At 43.1% G+C, this 19120-nt stretch overlaps 1 protein-coding gene across 1 annotated transcript in view; it reads left to right on the forward strand.

Moving 5' to 3' along the window:
• Nucleotides 1-19120, forward strand: part of CENPE (centromere protein E) — a 691519-nt gene that overhangs the window by 660197 nt on the left and 12202 nt on the right. Inside the window, 1 exon segment of the mRNA XM_029608709.1 lies at nt 4726-5018. Within this exon segment, the coding sequence (XP_029464569.1) occupies nt 4726-5018 (293 nt within the window).

Below are 19120 nucleotides of genomic sequence, written 5' to 3' on the forward strand. Positions count from 1 at the left end.
TTTGCTATGTTACGAGACAAGGGGGACCTCACGTGGACGTGCATTTGCAGCAGGCTGGGCATGCTCAGTCTGCCAGTCAGTTTCTAGAAACTTTGACCAAAGTTTTCTGTACTGGGCTCCATCTGATGATGTCACCCACATGTGAGGACTAACATCCTGCTGTCCTAGGAGAACACCTGTTACAGGTAAACTACTGTGCTTTCTCCTGTTCCCTTGTGCTCCTTAAGCACCCCTTTTACCTGTCATCCAAATGTCCATGCGTCATGCATGGACATTTGTTAACCCTTTCATCTGCTCCTTTTAGTTGTTGTCTATCATAGTCTCCCTTTTTAAAGTTATGTGCTACTGTAATAGTTGTATGTCCTCCCTCCAGTGATTGTCAAATTTGATTGAGTTATGATCACTATTGCTTATTGGCCCTAGCATAGTAACATCTTATACAAGGTCGTGCATTCCACTGAGGACTAGAACTAAAGTGGTTGCCTTTCTCATCTGTTCTAGGACCAGCTGCTCCATGGAGCAATCTTTTATGGCATTTAGAAATTCAACCTCTAGCATGTTCAGATGAGATACTGACCCAGTGAATATTGGGGTAGTTGAAATCTCCCATTATTATTGGGGCAGATGTGATAAAACTGGGCCTAAAATTGGAGTTAATTTTTTAAAACAGGAGTAAGGAGGTAAATACTTGCATGCAAATCTGGCACTGAGCATTTGGATGCAATTTCACATGAAAGACCATTTGGGCCAGACATGCCAAATGAAATCAAAGGGTAAGTCTCTAGAGAACGCACCTACAGCTGAACCATATGCACTTTGTTGCTGTGCATCTCAAATGGCTGTAGTTGCCTGTTCCAGAGAACTTACCCTTTGATTTAACTTGGCAAAATGGCCTTGCATGTGAGATTGGCACTGGGCATCCCGACTTGAGCACAAGTCCATTTTGGACACACTCCTTCCAACTTCAGATACTTATCTCTGTACTCCTGGTTTAATGCACTTAAATGGATATTACGGTTAACTCCTTGGCCTTAGATGTAGCAAAGTTTAGCTTGCATTCCTGGTGGCCATGATATTTTATTGCTGTGCCCATGTGGTAGTCTTTCTACCAGTCTGAAACCAGCAATAGAATAACTGACCACCAGTTTACTCCACCTCAGACCAAAGAAGGTATAAACTGACTTTGGAGCTTGCACCTACAGCTGGACAAAACATAAGTTCTCTTGGGAAGGCACCTTCAGCTAAATGGTATGCACTTGGTGTGCATCCCGACTTTGAAGAATTGTACAGCTGGGTCTGATTTGGAGTACCACACTGGGCACAATAGACGTGCCACCAGAAATGTGAGTTTACTCCATCGCAAACCCAGGGGTTAAATTTCCAGTGTAAGCTCTCTGAAGCCTAGACACAGGTTTTCTTTGTTTTCCTGGACAACACATGCATATGTGCTGAGTGTTAGTCATGACTGACGCGAGCCTCTCAGGATGGGGTAGCTCACTGTCTGGATCAGGTGACCTAGGAAAATTGGTCTTCAGAGGAGGCCCCATGGTCCAGCAGCCAACTGCAGTTGTCAGCAGTTTGTCTGGCTCTTCTTGCCTTTCTCCATCTACTGCAGGGGAAAGCTGTTCAAACACCACCACAACAGTGGCATTTGTAAATTGACAGGGAGGCACCAGGAGTCTCAGTGGAGACATCACTCCTGTTTCTGTGAGTGGGAAAAGAATCTCCTACTATTTTCCGTGGTGTACATTACAAGCCAGGAAAATATTCTGGCTGACTTCCTCACTCATAACCTGCTGGAGCTCAGGGAATGGATGCTGAGCCCAGGTGTTTTCACAGGATTTGACACAGATGGGATCAGCCTCAAGTGGATTTGATGGTGACCCAAAAGAAATGCGAAAGAGAGTAACTGCTTCAGCTGACGCAGAGAGCTGGGGTTAATGAGGCTTGACGACCTAGTGCAACCTGGGCAGGAGAGAGAGAGAGCTTCTGTATGCTTTTCTTCCTTGGGCTCTCATAGGCAGTTTGCTGTGATGCATAGGGTTGGAAAGCAACTGGGTCATACTAGTGGCACCACACTGGTCACGCAGACCTTGGTTTGCGTATTGGCTCTGGCTTCAAGTGGACCAACCATTGCATATCCCAAGGATGCAGGGGCTCTTGACTCAGGGGACCATGCTCCTAAAGATTCTCGCACCATTCTGTCTTATGGCCTGGCTCTTGAATGGAGACAGCTCCATAACAAGGGGTATTCTGCGGCCGTGATTTCTACGCTGCTGAATTCTTGGAAGTGGTCCACTTCCTTGGCTTACATTTGCATCTGGTGCTTGTTCAAGCAGTTCTGCAGGTACAAGGCAGTGTCTCCCTGGAGAGCTCCAGTACCATGTACTTTGGCCTCCATTCAGGGCAGGCGAGACAAGGAACTGGCCTTGAACTCTTTAAAGGTGCAGGTAGCGGCGTTTGCCTGCTACCGGGGGTCCATTGCAAGGCGCTCTTTAGCGGCTCATCTAGATGTGTCCCGTTTTCTGAGGCACATGAAGTGATTACAGCCACTCTTTTGTCCCATCGTTACCCCGTAGGATCTGAACCCGATGTTGCAAGCCCTCAAGGGGGGCTTTTTGAACTTTTGAAACTGTTCTTTGAAGGATTTGTCGTTGAAGACTGCTTTCCTAGTTGCAGTTTGCTCTGTAAGATGGGTCTCTGAGCCTCAAGCTCTCTTGTTGGGACCCTTTTCTAGTGATCTCATTGGAAGCCGTGGTCTTTTGTCCAGTTCCGACCTTTCTTTCAAAGGTGAATTCAGTTTTCCATGTCAGTCAAACTGATTCTCTCCTGGCCTTTTCAGGGGAGGAGTGCAGGTCAGAGTAGTTCTGTCTGGGGTTTGGATGTCCAGATGCTTGTTCTCCAGTACTTGGAGTTCACTAATAATTTCCGCAAGTCAGATAGGTTGATTGTTCTGTTTGGAGGACCACGAAAAGGAGTGGCAGCCTTTAAGGCCACTCTCCCTTGCTGTACAAGGAAGACAATGGAGTTGGCTTACTTGCTTAAGAGCAAGAAACTGCCAGACTTGGGTGCAGGACAGCCACTTAGTCGTCCCTGCATACCTTTGTGAAGCATTACACATTGGATATCCTTGCGCAGAAGGGTTTGGCATATGGCATGGGTGTCCTTCAGCAGCCCTTCTTCCAGCCTGGATAGATGAAGCTTTGGTACTTCCCACTTGTTAAGGGCTGATTAGAGTAGCAGGACAAGATGAAAAAAGAAATTTCCTTATCTGTTCATTTCCTTTCCATTAGTTCTGCTACACCAGACCAGGACCCACCCAGGAAGCAAGATGTATTTCTCAGTGTAGTCTTTTTGCTTGTCTGATTGGGGGCTTTTGGCCTTGCTCAATCTGCTTCGAGTTTCTTTTTTTCTCTTGCTTTCTTTCCATGTTTGGTAGCTGGGAAACTTCTTAGGTTTCAAGTTGAAGTTTTATTTTTCAGTTGCTGGGGTCTGATCCAAAGCTTTGTCCAAAGATACTGGATTCCTACTTGCTATCACCACCACCTAATTAGTGACTCTGATGTTATTATGGAAAACAGTGTTGTGGGGGAAATAACCCACTTGTTAAGTGCTGAACTGGAGTAGTAGGACTAATGGAAAGGAAATTAACAGGTGAGGATATTTCTCATTCACAAGCATTGTTTTGACAGCAGGAGGGTGTTGTCCTATAACAAAGGGCCAATTTTATTTCAAAATTAGTCTGATTTGGGCTGTAGCACTACAGCACAACAGATTGATATAAGCCTGCTGTCCAATGAAACCAGCAGCACTAGGCGTGCTGTGGAGATGACATGCTCAAATTAAAGGAGGAAGGGAAAATAACTATTGCTCCTTGACAGCCACTGCCACTATAGATCAATACTTAGAGCCTTCTCTGCAGATCTTAGGGCCAGCAAGGTGTAGGGGTACATAAAGATCTTTTAGCTTCCGGTATTGTGTTTATTTTCAGCCCACAACAAAGAATACCTGAGCTACCCTGATCTGTTTGGGCTTCAGGCTTCAAAATAAGGAAAAAAAAGAGGTCAATTAATTTGTAGGGAAGCTAAAACATACTGTAATAGCTAATAGCTCTGTGGTCCTTATCAGTCTGTGATGCAGATAGTCCTAACCATGCATCAATTTTCTATTTTCTTTGTTACATGTAGGGAACTGCCAAAAAGAGAGCAAAACTCGCATATACTACTGAAAGTAGAGACTGCTTCTAGCTGCAGTTGTTGCCTAGCTGGGTTTGTATGAACTTTCAGCTGCCATATTAGCCATTATTAGCTGAAATTAAAAATTACTGAAAAGCATTCTACTGACTAATAATTTATAAAATGCTGTCAAAACAATGTTGTAAAGGACCATTACCATGTGATATATTTTTGAGGGGTTTTATATTCAGTGAGCTTAGCTGCATTGACTGGTAAACTATTAGCATGTTTCTGTTTAGTTAATTATAAAGTATATATCACTTGCTATTCCTTGTTCTTTGACCCAGTTTCTCGAATATTTTGGTGTTAGATTTTGCAGACTTGTTTATAAAGCCCAAAAGGGCATCACTTGTGGCTATTTTCTAACATTCAAATATCTGATCATTTCCTTTTTGTCCTTACCAGTATTTTCCTATTCTTTTCAGTTCGATACATAAATATAAAATGAATTGTTTTGTCCCAGACAATTGAGCAGTTTTTCTCCTTTCAGACATGAGTCTCTACTCAAAGAAGAACTTCAGAAATGGAAGGAAAAAGCAGTAAAATGTACACAATCATCTCAACTAGAAGTTGTACATAAGCATCTTCCAGTATCTCCCAGGAAAACTGAAATTCCAATGATGAATACAGAGAACGTGTCCTCACATTTCAAAGAAGTATCATCTCAAGAAACGCCAATTCCAGATTCTCCAAAAGATAAAGTATCTGACTTGAGAACAAAATATTTAACCATTAGTCGTCCAATACAATTCTTTGACAACTCCAGCTTTGCAACATTGCCAGGTATGTACCTACTACTACTTATTTGTATATTTCTACTAGATGTGTGCAGTATATATCTCAGTACTATTTTATGGGAAAGTAATAAAAATATCAAATCATACAAACTGTATTTCGGTAGCTGCTGTCATGATTTTATCAACAGTGAATTAGCCAGTAGTTTAAGAAAATTTTTTAATGACAATTCTCCATCGACCAGCAGGATTAAATCAACCTTACCTAGTGGATAATTTCAGATGATGGTAGCATGAACCCAGATTTCACAGCACAGATGTCTCTTCTGAGCATGCATGGGAGTTCCTACACACAATGGCTGCTTTGTGACCCTCTGTCTTCATTCGAGCTACCACATGGACTGATTCCCAGTCTGTTTTCCTGCGTTTTCACTTGTACCTTGAGTCCAAGTTTGGAATTTATTTTTTCATCACTGTCTTATCAATCCTTCAAAAGAAGTTTTAATTTCTGCAAAAGAAAAATGTTTACAATGGAAAAACTGAAGGCAAAGAAACTTGCAGTTAGTGGTTTTCTAGGCCTGTGGGTTTGGGCACTATATGTCCATCAGAGACACTCAAACTCTGCTACCACTGCCTGGGCCAAGACCACAATAGTCCAAATTGCTCCAGTTGCGCCTCTGGAGACATCCTACCACATCAGACCTGTGCCTGGAAGAGGGACGATCTGCAGAAGTCTACCTCAGGTAAGGCCCTAAAGTCTTGCCACAAGAGCACGCAGCACAGCCATTCCACTTTCTTGAATGAAGCTTCTTTGGGCTCATGGCACCATACGCATCAATCTTGCCAGGAGTCTGCCTCCTTTTCTGCCCGTATATTATCCCAGAAGGTGCCCCAGTTAGCACTAGTTTCTGAATCAGTTACAGGTCAGGGTCTGAGCTTGTTATGGAAGCCCAGGGCACCAAGAAGAGTGCCTCAGCAGCATGAGGGATCCCTGATAGGGCCATCTCCCCCAGTGCTTAAGGGGGTCAATGCAAGGCTCTTCTGGGGTAGGCCCCAACATGACACTAAGAAGAGTACTTTCTTTGGTGCTGGTAGGGTCTTCCATGGCGCAAAGGATCTTCATGGTGCTGGGTAAACATATTCCCTGGCGCCATCAAAAGCACCTGCAGTTGAATTGGCGTGGAGTGCATCATCATAGATAAAGATGCCTTTGGCATGGAGCACCTCTGTGCACTCCATGGCGTGATCAGCTCAGCGCAGAGCTTTGAGTGTGTTGAAGACAGGAGGCTCTCTTGTCTTAAAGCATGTGGGATCTGGGAATATATCCATGATCTTTGTGGATATCCTGTGCACAGCGGAGAACTTGTTTGGGGACAAAGGGCAAAAGATGGTAGCACTGATTAAGGAACATTGGTCCACCCTGAATTTGTCTACAGTGCCAAGTGACCAATCTGCCATAGCCAGGTGCAAGCACTTTCTGTACAAATGGCCTCCTTTGGTAAGGTGCCTTCTACTATTTTCAGAGGCATCAAGCCCCACCTTTCCAGATGCAGCAATTTGCCTCTAGAGGGCAGGAAAGAGAGGCTTCAACCTAAGGCTCAACAACTGCAACCCAAGCCTTGAGTCCTTTGATGCGAGGGTAGTATCCAGTTGTTCTTGCTGGAATGGGGCCTCATCACAAAGAACAAGTTGGTCTTGAAAATTATGGAATAGGATTACCACTAGCATTTCTCACTCTCCCCTCCCCCCCCGATCTGATGAATGTAAGTATTCAGCTCCAAATCCACCCAATCGGCTTAGCTACAGCTGAAAGTAATATCCCTTTTACATGAAAAGATCATAGAGCCTGTCACTCCATAGGAGCGAAACATGGGGTTCTAGACCTGGTACATAATTCCCAAGAAGTCAGGTGGTCGAAAGCCCACCTTGGATTTTCTGAACCTGAACAAGTTAGTGGTACAGGAGAGATTCAAGATGAGCTTGCTCCAGGCAAGTGCACCATTCATTCAGCCAAAGGACTACTGTGCACTTTAAATCTAAATGATGCTTATGGTAGGAGGTAGCAGACTATGGTCTGCCCTATGATCCTGTTTGATGCATCTCCGGCATTCGATCCCATGCCTCCACCATTACAGCTACAAGAGTGTGAATAATCTAACATCTACCAATCTGTCTCACCTACAGCTCCTCATTGAAAATCTGCATCGGAGCTCCCTATACCACCATTGTGGGCCGGGTCTCCTCAGCTGAGGACCCGAGACTGCTGCTGCAGGAATCTACTCACTACTGCCACCTCTGAACTCTACAAGCTGTACAATAAAAACTATCTCTGTGTTTGTGCATCCACAAGTTCCCCGCAGGGCTCCTCCCTGAGGGAGTGGCCATCACTGCAGCACTTAAGAATCCACCAAACACCTCAAAACCATAACACATGGTTCATACCCAAGTGATGAAAGCCCTCTTTCCTTATCCTGCTAAACCAGTGCAGACATTTGGGTTCATGCTATCCTGCCAGCAAATGGAGACAGAGAACCAAAAGGGTACAGCCACTTTGGTTCTAACATTGAGGAGTTCTGATGCATCAAGTGAAGGCCAAGAAACCTTCACCTAATGTAACTGCAATCTAATTTAAATAGATCCATTTTATGATAGCAATCATATAGTCTCTGTTGCATGATGCCAGCAGTGGGGACATTCTGGTTGTGGCCATGAATCCTCCATAGCATTTCTGTGGAGAGAAAAGCTCATCCTCTATGCATTCCCGGAAGACTCAGGGGTCCATATATCTACCATTGTTATACCTCCATCTTCTCAGGAAGACATAGCCTTACCTCTTGCCTCCCAGTCCGTGTTTGCATCAACAATCTTTGAGGAGGAGCTAGTCAGGAAAATCTAGCAAGGCTTGGCGAAGGTGATACAGAGCATCAGTGTCCTGTATAAGTGATGTTGCAAACTGATTGCTAGTTGCTGGAGTACCTACAGATGCATGGCAGCTTGGTATAGACATTTGTACTAGTGTCTGTTCCCGGAGAGGAGTAGACAGTGATGTCTGCACCAGTGGTGATCTCCATCTCATTGGGGGAGGAAAGTTTTCAAGCTCTAACAGACAAGTGCTTCCCTCTCTGAGGCCTTGACTGCAAGACTAGCAGTAACTGGATCTTCGTCCCCGGCATACCAGTTAGGTTTGGACTCGGAGTGTTCCCTAGTCCATTTGAGTCCATCAACTTAATCAGAGCTTATAGGAATGCTGCTAAGCATGGCTCAGGCAAGAACCTTCCTTCCGCAACAGAGGGCTATCCTGTTGACTTGTAGTGGAAAAGATTCAAGTGAGTGAACAGCCATCAGCATGGGACTTGTTGAAATTGTTGGGCCTAATAGTGTCAACAGTGCATGTTTGTACCTTTGCATGTCTCCATATAAGGAGAGCATAATGGGACCCTCAGATGATAATGTCTCCAAGGTTCGTAGGATCTTAGACATCCATATCATGCCATTGTTCAAGGATTCTGTCCTGGTGGTGAATCAATTCCAATTTGATCAGAGACATACTCTTTCAAATTCAAGTTCAAATTGTCCTGATCCTGGATGAATCCAGCCTCAGATGGGAAGCCTGTGTAGAGGGGCTCTGCACCCAAAGTCTTCGGCCTGCTCAGTAAAAAAAAACAAACAAAAAAAAAAAATTAGATAATCTTCCTGGAGATTGGTTGACGACAAAGCAATCTTGTTCCAGACTAACAATCAAATAGCAATGTTTTTCATCATCAAGTAGGGAGGATGATAGCCCACAAGCAGGGCGGAACTGTGTCAGGCTGTTCAAATGTGAGTCTAGGTCATCTCTTAAGGTATGGTCCACACAGCCATGAATCTGGCAAGCAAGGGGGCTAGCAAACCAGATATTTCATGAGTGGGGAGCACTCATGGTACACTTGGTGCATCACCCCAGAACAGGAAGGTATCACTCTTCTGATTCAGGAAAGGAATGCAAGACAAACTAGCCTCTGACATCTTTACACTCGATTGGAGCAGAGGACCTGTCGCATGATTACCCTCATTGCAGAAGAGGCTCAGAAGATTGGAGGAGCAGGATTCTCATAGTCTCCTTTAGCCAAGATGGATTTGGTGGTGCCTATCATTGCCATGTGAATGGTAAACATATCTGTGTACAGACTTTTGTTGTTCAATTCATGCAGGGATTGCTTCATTTAAAGCCTCTTGCTTTGTCTAGGGACCTCAGCATGGTACTGACCCAGCTGATGAAAGCTCCCTTTGAACCATTGTGCTCTTGACCTGAAGTAGCTGACCTAGAAGGTCTTATTTTTAGTGGTAGCAATGTCAGCACACAGAGTAGGTGAGCTCCAAGCTTAATGACTTATCTACCTTTGATATCTGAAATTGAAGGAATCATGAAATACAGTTAAATATATTACAAATATCTTTAATAAATGGTTACAAAAGCTTTAAAATGTTACATAAGGGTACAATGAAATAGCATACAGTGAAAGTGTCAACAATACTTTATCACACATATATACTCTTAAAAAAACAAAACTCATGTATATACTCTCACATAAAGCACTGCTAACTGATTTGTTACCATATATATGCATGTAACAGTATATCAAAGACTTACAAACATTGTATCACTTCCAGTTCAATGTTGCAGTGAATAGATAATGTTCTAAAAAATGAACACACCTGAACTTGATGATAAAGTTAATAATAAAAGATACTTTGTTTCAATGCACTAAGTTCAAATGTATACTATAAAACGCTGAAAGGGAGTATGTAAGTCCTTGGAAGCTTTTCTTAATCTTGAGTGTTAATGTGCTGTTGTTACTCTAATAAAGATGACAATGAGGATGTATATTCCTTGTGGTGGGTTGGATTCCCACAAGAGATTCTTAAGAATATATTGAGCCGATGTGACTGAAGAGCTCAAACATTGAAGAAATCCATTCAAAAGCATCTACGTAACACGGCTGCATAGCTTCTTCTTTCCTAAGACCAATACTTTTCCAAAACAAATGGGATTCATTGTATCCTTGTCACCGTCGTGACATACTGCTGAAAAAATGCAAGGAATACATACCTTGAATCTACTATTTGTGATTTAGATACTAGATATAACACCTTTATATTTGATGTGGATGTTACCCAATAGTTTGCCATAAATATTGGGCTTGTGCTACATATTATCTGGCTCTTATTGATTCTCATATATCCCCGGAGGAACATAAGAAATTGCCATACTTGGTCAGACCAAGATTCCATCAAGCCCAGCAACCTGTTTCCAACAGTGGCCAATCCAGGCTACAAGTACCTGGCAAGTACCCAAAAACTAAGTATATCCCATGCTACTGATGCCAGTAATATCAGTGGCTATTTTCTAAGTCAACATGATTAATAGATAATGGACTTCTCCTCCAAGAACTTATCCAAACTTTTTTTTAACCCAGCTACACTAACTGCACTAATCACATTCCCTGGCAACAAATTCCAATTAGTTTTAAATGTGCTACATGTTAACTTCATGGAGGGCCCTCTAATCCTTCTATTCACATTTACCCATTCTAGACCTCTCATGATTTTAAAGACCTCTATCATATCCCTTCTCGGCCATCTCGTCTCCACGCTGAACAGCCCTAACCTCTTTAGTCTTTCTTTATAGGGAAGCTGTTCCATCCCCTTTATCATTTTGGTCACCCTTCTCTGTACTGTCTCCATCGCAACTATATCTTTCTTGAGATGCGATGACCAGAATTGTACACAGTATTCAAGGTGTGGTCTCACCATAGAGTGATACGGAGGTATTATGACATCCTCCATTTTATTCACCATTCTCTTTCTAATAATTCCTAACATTGTTTGCTTTTTTGACTGCCACAGCACACTGAGCTGACAATTTCAAAGTATTATCCACTATGATGCCTAGATCTCTTTCCTGGGCGGTAGCTTCTAATATGGAACCTAACATCATGAAACTACAGCATGGGTTATTTTTCTCTATATGCATTACCTTGCACTTATCCACATTAAATTTCAACTGCCATTTTGATGCCCAATTTTCCAGTCTCATAATTTCCTCCTGCAATTTATCACAATCTGCTTGTGATTTAACTACTCTGAATAATTTTGTATCATCTTCAAATTTGATTACTTCTCTCGTATTCCTTTCCAGATCATTTATAAATATAGGGTCCTAGTACAAATCCTTGAGGCACTCCACTGTATACCCTTTTCCACTAAGAAAATTGTCCATTTAATCCTACTCTGTTTCCTGACTTTTAACCAGTTTGTAATCCACGAAAGGACATCGCCACCTATCCTATGACTTTTTACTTTTCTTAGAAGCCTCTGATGAGGTACTTTGTCAAATGCCTTCTGAAAATCCAAATACACTATATCTACTGGTTCACCTATATCTACATGTTTAGAACACTTTCCACTATTTTTCCTGGCACTGAAGTCAGGCTAACTGGTCTGTAGTTTCCCGGATCGCCCCTGGAGCCCTTTTTAAATATTGGGGTTACATTAGCCACCCTCCAGTCTTCAGGTACAATGGATGATTTTAATGATAGGTTACAAATTTTAATTAATAGATCTGAAATTTCATTTTTGAGTTCCTTCAGAACCCTGGGGTGTATACCATCCGATCCAGGTGATTTACTACTCTTCAGTTTGTCAATCAGGCCTACCACAACTTCTAGGTTCACCGTGATTTGGTTCAGTCCATCTGAATCATTACCCATGAAAACCTTCTCCAGAATGGGTGTCTCCCCAACATCCTCTTCAGTAAACACCGAAGCAAAGAAATTGTTTAATCTTTCCACGATGGCTTTATCTTCTCTCAGTGCCCATTTAACCTCTCGATCATCTAACAGTCCAACTGCCTCCCTTGCAGGCTTTCTGCTTCAGATATATTTTTTTAAAGTTTTTACTATGAGTTTTTGCCTTTGTGGCCAACTTCTTTTCTAATTCTCTCTTAGCCTGTCTTATCAATGTCTTACATTTAACTTGGCAGCGCTTATGCTTTATTCTATTTTCTTTTGTGCATCCTTCTTCCAATTTTTGAATGAAGATCTTTTGACAAAAATAGCCTCTTTCACCTCACCTTTTAACCATGCTGGTAATCGTTTTGTCTTCTTTCCACCTTAATGTGTAGAATACATCTGGACTGTGCTGCTAAGATGGTATTGTTTTAACAATGTCTATGCCTCTTGCACACTTTTTACCTTTGTAGTTGCTCCTTTCAGTTTTTTTCTAACAGTTTTTCTCATTTTATCAAAGTTTCCCTTTTGAAAGTTTAGCGCTAGAACCGTAGATTTACTTACCGTCCCCCTTCCTGTCATTAATTCAAATTTGATCATATTATGATCGCAAGTGCCAAGCGGCCCCCACCACCGATACCTCTCTCACCAAATCCTGTGCTCCACTAAGAATTAGATCTAAAATTTCTCCCTCTCTCGTCTATTCCAGAACCAATTGCTCCATAAAACTGTCATTTATTCAATCCAGGAACGTTATCTATCATGTCCCGATGATACATTTACCCAGTCAATATTGGGGTAATTGAAATTTCCCATTATTGCACTACCAATTGGGTTAGCTTGCCTAGTTTCTCTTAGCATTTCACTGTCCGTCTCACCATCTTAGACAGGTGGACTGTAGTATACTCCTATCACTATAATTTTTCCCAACACACAAGGAATTTCTACCCATAAAGATTAGATTGTACATTTAGTCTCATGCAGGATCTTTATCCTGTTGGACACTGTGCCATCCCAGACATAAAGCACCACCCTGTCACCAAGTTGCTCCTTTTGATCATTGCAATATAATTTTTACCCAGGTATAGCTCTGTCCCATTGGTTATCCTCCTTCCACCATGTCTCTGAAATGCCAATTAAGTCTGTCTTTCACTGCTATACAGTTTAACTCTGTCATCTTACTTCTTAGACTTCTGGCATTAGCATACAGACATTTCAAAGTGTGTTTTTTGTTTGTATTAACATTCTGCATTTTAGTTAACATGGATAATTTGGAATCTTTTAGCTCAGGTGATTCTTTACTTATAGGCACATGTACTACATTTCTTCTTATTGGAACCTCTCTGTTAGGATGCTCTAACTCTAATGCTTCATTAGTATCTTTTGAAGATACCTTCCTCCGAACCATGCACTGCTTAGCGACTGTTGGCTTTCCCCTTTGCTCTAGTTTAAAAGCTGCTCTATCTCCTTTTTAAAGGTTAGTGCCAGCAGCCTGGATCCACCCTGCTTAAGGTGGAGCCCATCACTTCAGAAAAGACTCCCCGTTCCCCAGTTCCTAACAAAACTGAATCCCTCTTCCTTGCACCATCATCTCATCCACGCGTTGACTCTGGAGCTCTGCCTACCCCTGGGGACCTGCAAATGGAACAGAGAGCATTTCAGAGAATGCTACCCTGGAGGTTCTGGATTTCAACTTTCTACCTATGAGTCTAAATTTGGATTCCAGAACCTCCATCACACATTTTGCTATGTCGTTGGTACCCACATGTACCACGACATCCGGCTTTTCCCCAGCACTTCTAAAATCCTACCTAGGTAAGCCGTGAGGTCCGCCATCTTCACATCGGGTAGGCATGTTACCAGGCGGTCCTAACGCCCACCAGCCACCCAGCTGTCTCGATTCCTAATAATCAAAGCACCAACTATGAAGGCCGACCTAACCCTTCCCTCCTGGGCAGTAGCCCTGGGAAACACACATCCTCGGTGCGAGAGGACAATGCACCACCTGGAGAGCAGATCCTTGCCACAGGATCATTTCCTGCTGCACCAGGTTGATGCTCTTCAATCATGAGACCTTCCTCCTCCAAGGCAGCACCAGGGCTGCCAGACTGGAATTGGGACTTGGCTACTATGTCCCTGAAGGTATCATTTTAGATACCCCTCTGTCTACCTCAGCTCCTCCAGGTCTGTCACTCTAGCCTCCAGAGATCGAACTCATTGTCTTCTGGCTAGTGAGTCATGGACTTTATGCAGAATGGACATTTCCTAAAGATAGCCACGCCACTTTCCCTTTCCTATATGGATTTCCTTGTGTGTTGGATTCTAGGGAGTAAAGGCTACTCTGGAGACTCTCCAGTGGTTGGAGTCTGTTTTTCAGTTGAATGAAAATCAACACAAAAGTCAGTATCCCATCTGCTTCATGTTTTCAAAAAAGGATGGTTCTTTTCGACTCATTTCAGTTTGAAAGGGGTCAACAGACATGTTTTCTTTCTCCACTTTCTTTCAGGGTTCTTTTCCTCCATCATTGTATGGTGAGGTTAGGGGGTGTCTTCTCTCAGGAGCTTACTCCTACATTCCCTTCTGGGAAGTCTACCAGAGATGTCTTCCATTTTTGTTTGAGGAAAATATATCCAGATCAGGCCCTTTTCTTTTGGACCCGCAATAAAGCAAAAGACTTTTAGAAGGTGGTGGTGGTTGTAGCCACTTTATAGTAAGAAGATAATTTGGTTCCTCTGTTTGAATGATGGGCCAACATAAGACATTCTATGCTAAATTAGACCAAAGGTTCCCAGCATTCTGTCCCCAACAGTAGCCAACCTGGGTGACAAATATCTAGCAGAACCCAAATAGTAAATCTATTTTTTATTCCCAAATCTACCTGGCTGCTAATGGTTTATGGACTTTATAACCATCCCCTATTTGTGTTGTCTCCCACTCATGATTTTATAAATGTGAGGAATGTGTAAATTCTGAGCAACGATTAATCTCTTCCAGGATTTTAACCTTTTCCTTCATTTTACAAGGTACTCTGCTGGTGTTTCCTTATGGATTGGAAGGAAAGGAATATGCATAAAAGGAAAAATGTCTGGCATCAAATTGGTTTTAGTAACCTGTAGCATGAAGAGGCATTCATTTTACAAGAGCCAGTCAGCCTCTGCCAGGATGGTTCAAGGCTGAGAAGGCTTGGGTTGGGTAGAGAATTAAGTGAAAGCAACCTGGTTCTTTCCTAATCTCTGGAGTATCGAGGGGGGGGGGTGTTTGTTGGATCACAGGGTGGACTGAATCTTTTGATGCAGACGTTTTGCTCATTGGCAAGCCAAGCTCTCAGTGGTTGCAGTTGTCCTGGTTTTCCATGATAGCCATTTTGGAATTAATTTCCTGGGCTAGAGTATGTATGGTTTTTGCAATTCTCCCTGTTAACTCACTATGTCCAAAAATCAAATCCTGCTGTATGTGTATGGGTCCACAATGTGTTTTACTCCAAATGACCTCATATAACGTGCCCAAAGAGCTATGGGGCTCACAAAAGGTATGGGAAGTGTCAGGCCTTTTTAATCATTGGTCACTGAGAAGTTAGTAACAAGTGCCCCCAATGGAAGCTACTCGTTATTTCAAAGATACTTCAACTAATGAAGTTATCAATAAAGACACTTATCTTGTTAAGTGTGTTGGAATGCCCTCCAGTCCAAGTTTGCTGGTAGTGGCTGAAATGCCCTCCAGTCCCGATTTGCTGGTAATGGCCGAAGAAAGCAGTCCACTCAAAGGTAGAAGACAGGGCTGAATGAAGTAAATCCGATATCAGACACTGCGGTGTTTTGGAGAAATTCCTTCTTCAGGGAGTCGGATGAGTTTTTCTTGCCGGTAGGACTGTAAACTTAAGAAAGTGTGTTAAATTTGATCCTACAGCAATAAACATTTTAAAGACATGGCGCCGATTTAAGAGAACACTTACTTTCCAAGGATTTTTGTATCACTGCGACCATGTAAGAAAGACAATTTAACTTGTTCGTAAAGTCTGGTGGGGAGATACTGAGGGGCATGGAGAACTCATGTATATGGGGATTCTGCACAGGGACCTGGAGCACCTCATTAACTCATTGACCCAAGGGGGTGCCACATGAGTTGATGGCGGTTGCTGCTCCTCCAGCATCCATGGTCTGCGATGGATGATTATTCACTGAGACGAATGGTGTGTCTGCTGTGATTAGAGCGAGGTCCACATTGTTGGTGGACCTCGCTCTAATCACAGTGTGTACCGCAAGGATCGGTGTTGGGACTGGTCCTGTTCAATATATTTGTGAGCGACATTGCGGACGGGATAGAAGGTAAGATTTGTCTTTTTGCGGACGACGCTAAGATCTGCAATAGAGTGAACATGCCGAAAGGAGTGGAGAGAATAAGATGGGATTTAAGGAAGCTGGAAGAGTGGTCGAAGATATGGCAGCTGAGATTCAATGCCAAGAAGTGCAGAGTCATGCATATGGGGAGTGGAAATCCGAATGAACTGTATTCGATGGGGGGGGAAAGGCTGATGTGCACGGAACAGGAGAAAGACCTTGGGGTGTTAGTGTCTAATGATCTGAAGTCGGCGAAACAATGTAACAAGGCGATAGCTAAAGCCAGAAGAATGCTGGGCTGCATAGAGAGAGGAATATCGAATAAAAAAAGGGAAGTGATTATCCCCTTGTACAGGTCCTTGGTGAGGCCTCACCTGGAGTACTGTGTTCAGTTCTGGAGACCGTATCTCCAAAGAGACAGAGACAAGATGGAGGCGGTCCAGAGAAGGGCGACCAGAAAGGGAGGGTCTTCATCGAATGACTTATGAGGAGAGATTGAAGAATCTAAATATGTATACCCTGGAGGAAAGGAGGAGCAGAGGTGATATGATACAGACTTTCCGATACTTGAAAGGTTTTAATGATCCAAAGACAACGACAAACCTTTTCAGTTGGAAAAAAATCAGCAGAACCAGGGGTCACGATTTGAAACTCCAGGGAGGAAGACTCAGAACCAATGTCAGGAAGTATTTCTTCACGGAGAGGGTGGTGGATGCCTGGAATGCCTTTCTGGAGGAAGTGGTGAAGACCAGAACTGTGAATGACTTCAAAGGGGCGTGAGATAAGCACTGTGGATCCATAAAGTCTAGAGGACGTGAATGAAGAGTGGGTGGCTCGCAGGAATGACGGCTACTGCCTGGAGATAATACCCTTATTCAATAAACATACACACGGTTAATGCGACTCCAACAATGCTCTAAGCTTCAACGGCAAGAGGAAATGTGGAAAAAAGGATTTGCATTCACAAAAAAAGCAGGGAGTAGCTTGCTTGTTACGGCGGTTACTACCCCAAACCAAATAAGCCTGATAATTCACTTTCAATACATATCCAGCATAGCTCTCTGCTTCAACGGCAGGGGAGAAAGACCGATACTTCACGCATATCCAGCATAACTCTCTGCTTCAACGGCAGGGGGAATGAAGAAAAGTGGATCTATATACAGACAACCAACAAGGACTGAATTACATAGTCTGGGTAAACAAATAAGCATGGGTGTAGCTTGCTTATTGCAGCGGTTACTACCCCCTAACTGATTAAGCTAGATATTCACTTAGATGCAGTTCCAACACTGCTCTCTACATTAATGGTGAGGGTGGAAAGGAAATAGAACCAAAAGGTTACTAAGAGCCAAGACAAACAGAAGTATGAGAAAAATAAATAAAAAGTGCAAAACTTACTGTGCAGACTGGATGGGCCGTTTGCTCTTCTTCTGCCGTCATTTCTATGTTTCTATGTTGTCCCAGACAGGGTTTTGCAGGGGGCCCTTTGGTTGCACACAGGCCACTTTTCCAGTGGTTTCTCTTTTGGCATTGTATTCAGAGTTGTCCCTGTGGCTTGCAGGGACAGTGGTGGAGACATTCAAATACCTAGAGGTTGGTAATGGTGCACAATGAATGAACGTTTTGAATGAAAGGGAAGTTCTGGAACTGGAGGACGGCATGTGAGGCTCCAAGATGGTAGATTCAGGAATATTATCAGAGAGAATATTATTTCAAGGAAAGGGTATTGCATTCATGAAACACTCTCCAAGAGCAAGAGGCTAAAACAGCAATTGACCTCAAGAGGACATGAGAGATATAGAAGATTCTTAGTGGTAATAAAGTGGAGATATAGTAGAAGTCAGGTTGTTACCTAGCAATCTAAAAATCTCCGGAAGCTGGCCAGGTTGGTACAACAGTTGCTGGTGGTGGGGTACCTCCTGATAGCAGAAAGTTGAACCTGAGAAGCAGGCCTACAGAATCTAACATGAATTTGTGGCCATTCCTTCATGTTTTGGGCCAAGATTTGAGCTATAAAGAAGAGGTAGTGAGAGCTTTAGGGTGAATATGCTTTGGATGGGAATAAGAATGAAAGGGGAATCAAGTGCCTATGTGCTGCTTAGTATTTTGCGCCTATTTGGAACTATTCAGCTCTTTTTCTGCATTGGGTATCGATCAAACGTTCTGGGGTCGATAACATCATACATTACCTGGACAACTTATTCGTTGGTCTGAGTGAGTCTAACTGCTGTTCAGGCCTCCTCTGCAATTTTCAGGCTATGGCATCTGATTTTGGAGTCCCTTTGGCAAAGAAGATTGAAGTCCCAGCGTCGGATGACTTGATAGTAAGTGCGTCTCTTCATCCAAGGAAATAGAGGCATCCAGAAGCTTAGTGGTTAGACATCTAGCAGGTCTGGCCTTCTTTTGAAAGCATGCGGACGGGGAGATTCCACCAAGTCCTTCCTTTTGAAGAGGTTGGCAGGTTGGTCGAGAAAGTTGGGGCCGACCACGGATACATGGCTTCCAATAACACATGATCTGCTGGAGACCATATGGGTGCTTTTGGCATTCATCTACATTTCTGACTTTGAAACCAACCTGTTTTGCCTTGCCTTGTTGTTGGTTTTGTTGGAGCTTTACGCATGAGCAAGTTGGTCGTATTCAACAAGAATGATCCGGGTACCTGTGGCATACTTTTGCGGAACGTGACATGTATGCCTCTAGCTCTCCGTATCAAGATACATAGGTCAAAAACCAACCAGGTGGGAAAGGGAGCAATCCTTTCTTTGAAGTGGATCAAGGCACGCAGTGCTTGTCCTCTCTGCAACATGAAAAGTATCTAGCTGTTTGACCCTCTGGAGGTGTACATTTGGTGCATGCCAGCCAGGTCCCATTGACCAGATATCAGTTCTCCATGCTGCTTAAAATGGTAGAAACAAGAATGGGGCTGGACGCCAAGAAACTTACTAAACACTCCTTTAGGATTGGAGCAGCCACAAGTGCCGCACAAACAGGTCTTTGGATTGACACCATACAGCAGATAGGAAGATGGAGATCAACAGCAGTCA

This window comes from Rhinatrema bivittatum, chromosome 1 (assembly GCF_901001135.1).
Source record: "Rhinatrema bivittatum chromosome 1, aRhiBiv1.1, whole genome shotgun sequence".
Lineage (NCBI taxonomy): Eukaryota > Metazoa > Chordata > Amphibia > Gymnophiona > Rhinatrematidae > Rhinatrema > Rhinatrema bivittatum.